Genomic DNA, 7,629 nt, shown 5'->3' on the forward strand with positions numbered 1-7,629 from the left:
CAACTTCATGTTCATGCGTCTACGTTGGTACGTCTGTAAACAGTAGCTCATGTCCTGCTCTGGTTCTTGCAGGTGGAACTGATCTCCAGTCAGTGTGAAGCTCAGCGCGTCGCTCTGGAGCAGATGGCCATTAAACTGAGCAGCCTGCAGTACCCCTTGTCCACCAGCAGGAGGCACTGCAGCCAGCTGGCCAAGAACAACAGGTAAACACAACAAAGACCACAGTCGTAGCCAAAGTCTAACATATCCAGGCTGGGTTTGTGTTAGCCGGCTCAACAAAACCTAAAACCCTCATCAGATATTTTCAGGAAATAAAAGCCCAGATTTTAATTTTCAAGTGTTAAAGTATCACGATGTTCAATCCTGTCTGTAGATGGTTCTGGTAGGTTCTGGAGGTAAAACGGTCCTGCCATCATCTAGAACTGGTTCTGACCAACCACCATCACACATGCTGATATGAGCCTGGAAAGTTTACCCAGAATGCACTTTGTACAGTTTCCTCTGGTGAATGATCAGAACCAGAACCACATCCAGGGTACCAGTGATTGTTTCTATGACTCTATGTCATAGACATTAAATTGGTACCACTATGAGACATCCCATAATACTGATGCTACCAGCTGCTGACAGAGGACATGAACAGAACCAGGTCCAGTGTTCAGACTGAGACACCTGGATGGATGTAGACCTGATCTGGTGTCAGGTTCTACCAGAACCCAGATGTGTTCTTCCTCCTAAATGTCATGTGTCTATCTGCTGTACTGATGAAGTTCTGAGGCTTAGAAATGATGGAAAAAGTCCATTAAAGTGATCCATCTGGACCCTCTTCTGTGGACTTCAAGGACCTGGAACTCTGGAACATTCACAGTCTGATGGTAGAACTCTGGTCAGTAGATAAAGGTTCTGCAGATCCAGAACCAGATGTTCTGAGGAGGTTCTGGAGGAGCTTTGGTCTGATGTGGTTGGTTTTGTATGAAATAATGCAGGTTATTGTTGTCTGGTAGCAGGAGACGCACAACAAGATGGAGACTTAACACAATAACATGTGACACAGAGACACACACACACACACACACACACAGTTGAGTGTAATCACGCACACTCAGGGTGTGAGTGTTAACAGCAGTAATCTGGTGTGACCAGACTCGTCTTTGGACTCGCTGCCTGTCGGCGTTTCATCCCGACTTTGAGGAGCCTCATCCTGGTTATCACTCACACACACACACACACACACACACACACACACACACACACACACACACACCCTTACAACTGCATACACTAAGTCTTGTGAATGCAAATCAAACCACAGCTGAAGAAAATGAATGAACCCTGTGAGTGCAGCGTGTTGTTGTGTTGTGTTGAGTCGTATTGTTGTGTTTGTTGTGTTGTGTTGTGTTGTGTTGTGTTGTTGTGGTTTTGTTGTGTTATGTTGTTTTGTTGTGTTGTTGTGTTACGTTATGTTGTGTTTTTGTGTTGTGTTATATTTTATTGTTGTGTTGTTTTGTTGTTATGTTGTGTTGTTGTGTTCTGTTGTATTGTGTTGTTGTGTGGTGTTGTTATTGTGTTGTTGTTGTGTTTTTGTGTTATGTTGTGTTGTTGTGTTGTGTTGGTTGTGTTGTTGTGTTATGTTGTTGTGTTATTGTGTTGTGTTATGTTGTGTTGTTGTGTTGTGTTGTTGTGTTGTGTTCTTGTGTGATGTTATGTTGTGTTTTTGTGTTGCTGTTGTGTTGTGTTCTTGTGTTATATTGTGTTGTTTTGTTGTGTTATGTTGTGTTGTTGTGTTATGTTGTGTTGTTGTGTGGTGTTGTTGCTGTATTGTTGTGTTGTGTTGTTATTGTGTTGTTGTGTTGCTGTGTTATTGTGTTGTGTTATGTTGTGTTGTGTTGTTTTGTTGTGATCTTGTGTTATGTTATTTTTTGTTTTGTGTTGTTTTTGTGTTGTTGTGTTGTTTTGTTATGTTGTGTTGTTGTGTTATTTTGCATTGTTGTGTGGTGTTGTTGCTGTATTGTTGTGTTGTTGTGTTATGTTGTTATTGTGTTGTTGTGTTATGTTGTGTTGTTGTGTTATGTTGTGTTGTTGTGTTGAGTTGAGTTGTGCAGACTTTGTGGGTGTTGTCAGTGTGTCGCCATGGTGACTTACATGTGGCACACACACACACACACACACACACACACACACACACACAGACACACACAGATCAGAGTTGTATTTGAAGGAAACTCTGGCTCATTGTGTTGCTGCTTGTGTTTGTCGTCCTGCGAGGCCCAAACTAATATTTCACTCATTTACATCCGATGTGTCGGACACTAATTGGTTATTCATACGTTCATCCTGCTGCTGCTGCTGCTGCTGCATTTACATTTGTGTGTGCGTCCGGTGCAGCCGTGTGTGTGATGAGTTTGGTATTAATTGGATGTTGCATGTTTTTGTGTTGCTGCTGCGAGTTCAGCTCAGTGGAGATTTCTGGTTTTGGTTCAGTTGTAAAGAAAATGAAGGTCAGACTGAATTATTTACTGATCGCACACAAAATATCTGAATTCTAATTTAGAACCAAAATGAAATTTAAATAGCAGGGAAACTGCTTTTTTAATTAATGTTTTTCGTTCCTGAAAAAACAAGAAGCTCAAAGTCTCATTGTTTTTCTGTATCTGCAATTTTGATTTTTCTGTTTTTCTCATGGGAGAAAATTTTTAGCAACTAATCAATAAATGATTCATTTTTAAAGTTTGTAGATTTTATTGGTGTTTTTACTCCAAATATCCAGAATAAGATGATATAGAGACATAAAATATACACAGATGAGACATTCACTCACTCATTCACTCGTTCACTCGTTCACTCATTCATTCATTCATTCATTCATTCATTCATTCATTCATTCATTCATTCATTCACACTTTTTCAATCATTTCCATTTCTGCAGCTGCAAAAGGCCAACATGTGAACACATGAATCCATGAATGAATTAGTGAGTGACAGAATGACTTGATGAATGAATGACAAACGGAGAAATGAGAAGATGAGTGAATGAATGTGAGCGTCAATGTTCTACGGTTCACGATGAACGTGTGTGTAGATGAACGTATTAAGGCTGAATCACCTCATAAATCCACCGACTGAAAGGTGAAGCTGAAGCTATGACTCATTCAACCTTTCATTCCTCTTCCTCTCTCTCCGTCCTTCACTTTACATCTGGTCTTTCTTTCTAACTTCTTTTCCTGCTTCTCCCTCTCTTTTCTTTTTGTGTTCTTCTCCTTCCTCCATTTCCTCAGCATTCCTCTTCCTCTCCTCCTTCCTCTTCCTCCCTTCTCGTCCTAATAGTAACAATAAAAATAATAATAATAATAATAATAATAATAATAATAATAATAATAGTAATTATAACAACAACAACAATACATTCGTTCTATAGTCACGCTTTCTAATAAACTCAGAGACGCCTCACAGGACAGTGACGTTGAGGTGTGACGGCAGGTCGGGGGGAGACGCCAGTTCAGCAGATGGGTTTGATCTGAAGGTCTGCAGAAAGTCTGGTGGTCCGATGCGCTGAGGGCGGGCGCTCCAGAGGGCGGCAGCAGCAAAGGTCCGATGCTTGAGTCTGACGATGGGGGTCATTATACTTTCTATAAACTGTATTGTGGTTCTATATTCCAACAGCAGCTTATGGGTACGGAGGTGTTGGAGGAGAGCTGCAGGCTGAGCAGGAATCGGAACATAAACCACCTGAATGTGCAGAATCCCACATGTTTGATATGAACCACTGTAAACCTGCCTCTTGGCCAGGACGCCCTTGTCAAAGAGGTTTTTAATCTCAGTGGGTCTTTCCTGGTTAAATAAAGGTTAAATAAAAATTGATACAGAAGGACAGTCACGTGATGAACACTGCTCCTGTTGAAGCTGTCAGTGTGTGATGGAGGTTCGCTGAGGTCTCCGGCCTTCTTCCTCCTTCTCAGCAGGAGTCGGCTTGTTTCTCCAACGTTCACATGAACCCGGCTCCATTTTACTCTCTCAGTGTTGACTGCAGTTATGACGAGCTGGAAATGAATAATAGATTCCTATAATTCGAATTTCCTCCAGTGACTAAATGTCATGAAGGCTGTGCTGCTCCCACGCCTCCGTCAGCGAGACAGAAACCAACCTGACACTTCAAACGCCGCGGAACCGTCCTGGTGTCGATCGCAGCGTCGTCGCTTCCTCTCCGATTTGTCTGTTTTCTCGTCTTCCGCCCCCCAGAGATCCTGTTTTACAAAGCATTTAGTTAACATTAGTGTGAGAACAAGACGGAGACGGAGGAGACGAGTGGAAACGCGACAAGAGAAAACAATCTGTTGTATCTGCTTCATCTGTCTGAGGCAGTAAAGGGCCGCTGCAGCATAATGAGCAACGCCGCCTCCAGGGAGCAGCCGGCGCCGCGCTTTCTTCTTCATGCTCAGTCTCTATTTCATCGAGAATCACTCGCAGCCGAGGACACGAGGAGAGAAGAAACCGAAGGGACGAACGAGTCTGAGGAGCAGCGAGGAGGTGGGACATGTGGGAAGGTTTTAATCTGTGTAACTGATGAGGAACGGACGGACGAAGAAGACGAACACGACCACAGGTTGGGAAATAAGGACGTGTTTAGAAAGTAAAGACAGAATAATGTGGATTTACTAGAAAGCAAAGAAACCGGTGAGCTCTGAACTCTGAGCAGTCTCCAGGTGTTTCTGTTAGGATCTGGTTTTTCTTCACTGAGGTTAAAGTCCTGCAGAACATGTAGGAGGAGAGCCAGCATGTTTCCAGATGTTCAACTCTGGAGCTCATGTCGTCTCCTCGTCCTGCAGATGTTGAACTTTTTATATTTGTGTTTAGTTTCCGTCCTCGTCTCCTCTCAGCTCTGGAGACACACCGCCTGCAGTTCACCTGAAAACACGACTGCTGGTCACAGTTCAGTCGGACCGTCTGAATGAAACGTGGAGAATCAGATGCTGCTGATGAATGCTCGGTTCAAGTGACGGAAGAGACGCTGCAGCGATGAACAGTCTGAGGAAACCGAGTGTTTGTGAGCTTTAAAGAACGTGTTCTAGGAGAACCAACAACACACCTGGACACCTGCAGGATCTGGACTCTGCTGCTCTTAAAAGCCCCAGTTCTCTTCATCAGAAGCATTTATTCCACATGAGTGTTTCACAAAGAGAATAAACTGAAGCTGAACAGATTCAGATCTGTTTTGTGTTAATCCGGTTTACTATCAGACGTACAGATGGATTGTTCCTCCAACCCTCTGTTCTGTTACATTTCACTCGTTTCATTTTTCAGACGGACAACGAGCTGCAGGATGAACGATTTGAGTCTGAATGATGAAGCAGCTGAACAGAACTGAGCAGAACCAGAAATACCAAACACACCTAAAACCCTGGCACCAACACACATGTTCTGGTACCAAATGATGCTCAGATTCATGTACAGCTCTCAGATCTGAAGCTCATGAGTGTGTTTGGTTGTTTCATGTGGGTCGTGTGGTCACATCTCCTCCTCCTCCACCACGCAGCCTTCATCCTCTCATCACACTGCCTCCCACATCTTCTCCTCTCCGTCTTCACCTCTGAGCCTCCTCCTCCCTCCTCCTCCCTCCTCCTCCTCCACTCAGGATCTGATTAAATATTAATGCAGCCAGCAGCTCAAACACACACATTACTGTCAGCGTTTTGTTCAGGTGTGTGTCTTTATTATTTATATATTCGGGGGTTTCGGTCTCGCTGGGAATCGCCAACATGTTTCTCAACATTAGCGCTCAAATTGTTTGGAATCCTCCGGTCGCCGCCGCCGCCGCAGACAGTTTGACAGCTCTGTCAGGCCCACGGCGTTTCCACGGCGACACGCACATGCAAACACACAACACGCCGTCGACACGAACACGACAAACACACACACATCCGCCAATAAACACACACAGGAATAAGAAGTGCAGAACATAACCGAGTTTCTCTCTGACGAGCTGCAGAATCACGACGTGACTGTGATTCACTCTGAGGGCAGCTTTGGAACGTTTCTGAGGTTTAACACGAACGTTCTGCTGAAAACCTGTTAGACCTCCTCAGAACATCTGGTTCTGGATCTGCAGAACCTTTATCTACTGACCAGAGCTCTACCTTCAGACTGTGAATGTTCCAGAGTTCCAGGTCCTTGAAGTCCACAGATGTCATGTCCTCTGCCAGCAGCTGGTAGCATTAGTATTATGGGATGTCTCATAGTGGTACCAGGTTAATGTCTATGACATAAAGTCATAGAAACAATCATCGGTACCCTGGACCGTTTTACCTCCAGAACCTATCAGAACCACCTGTAGACAGGATCCACTCTGAGGGAATCAGTTACTAATGGAGCTAAACAGAGACGCAAACGACTGTAAACTGGTTTCCTTTGTGGTTCTTTGCTGTTTTTCCAGTCGTGAACTAAAGTCTGCTTCTACTTACCCAGACCAGGTCCATCCTGTCTGAGTCTCCAGTGACTCCCAGAACTCTGGATGTTCTCTGATGGAACCATTCAAACATGAATCTTTGTCATAGAAACAATCTTAAACTTTGGTTCTTCATAGATCAGTTTGAGGTCTTCTGGAAACAGGATCCGACCTGCTGGATCATAAACATACAGAAAGGTTCATCTTTGGTTAGATGTCTGTTCTGGTTTCAAGCCTCTGGTTAATCTTTGGCTCTCTGGACAGACCTGTTCATGTGCTGCTGGTCTGGTTCACCTGTTTAACGGGTCAGAGGTCACGTCGCAGGTGAATCTGTTCTCAGTGTATCACAGAGAGCAGAGGAGTACGTTACGGATACGTTCTGGTTGGAATCAACAGTCAAAGTGTTTTGTTTGTGTCTCAGTCAGACTTTATCTGTCTCCCTCATTTCAGTTTGTATTTTCCTCCTCCTGCTTTATCAACATAACAAGATGCATGTTTCTGCAGCGCCGCAGGACAAACAACACGACAATAATACACGGAACAATAACCGAGCGGGACATGCAGGAAAGACAATACGAATAACAGCAAACAGAGAATTTAATTACTGCCGTAATTCAACCCAATCATCTCTCTGCAGCCTGCAGGAGTTTGAGGCCGAGTACCAGGAGCTCTGGGATTGGCTGATGGACATGGACGCCATGGTAACGGACAGCCATCAGCTGATGATGTCAGAGGAGCAGAGACATCACCTGTTCAAGGTAAGACGAGAGCTGTTCTGTATGAAGTTCTCCAGGTACCAGAAGGTTTCCGTTGCTTTCAGCGTCGTTCTGCTGTGAGGGTAGAAGATATTGACTGTGTGAGCTCCGGTACTGAGCGGTGAGGAGATGACATGACAGGTCAGATCACTGAAGCTGGTCTCACTCCAAACTCATCACATGCTGCTGCTTCCTTCCTCCAGCATCTCACTGGGTTTCCCTCAGCATTGATTGTAACCTGCAGGGTGACTTCCAGACCGTTAAATATCAGCGAGTGTCAGAATTAAACACCAGGAGTCCAAATGTTCGACTTGTAACTAACGATGTCCTGAAGTTTACTGTCGCGGATCTGGTCTGAGTCATTTCATATGTAGTAGAGTCCCAGTCTGATACTGTTCCCCTGATGACGCACACTGCAGGTACATGACAGTTATT

General features: G+C 44.3%; 1 protein-coding gene across 1 annotated transcript in view; it reads left to right on the top strand.

Annotated features, from left to right (window-relative positions):
* Positions 1 to 7,629, top strand: part of akap6 (A kinase (PRKA) anchor protein 6) — a 159,301-nt gene that overhangs the window by 79,310 nt on the left and 72,362 nt on the right. Inside the window, exons 13-14 of the mRNA XM_008287037.1 lie at positions 73 to 203; positions 7,077 to 7,197. Of these exons, the coding sequence (XP_008285259.1) occupies positions 73 to 203; positions 7,077 to 7,197 (252 nt within the window). The remainder of the gene's footprint in view (positions 1 to 72; positions 204 to 7,076; positions 7,198 to 7,629) is intronic.

This window comes from Stegastes partitus, unplaced genomic scaffold, assembly GCF_000690725.1.
Source record: "Stegastes partitus isolate 25-593 unplaced genomic scaffold, Stegastes_partitus-1.0.2 Scaffold483, whole genome shotgun sequence".
NCBI classification, from domain to species: domain Eukaryota; kingdom Metazoa; phylum Chordata; class Actinopteri; family Pomacentridae; genus Stegastes; species Stegastes partitus.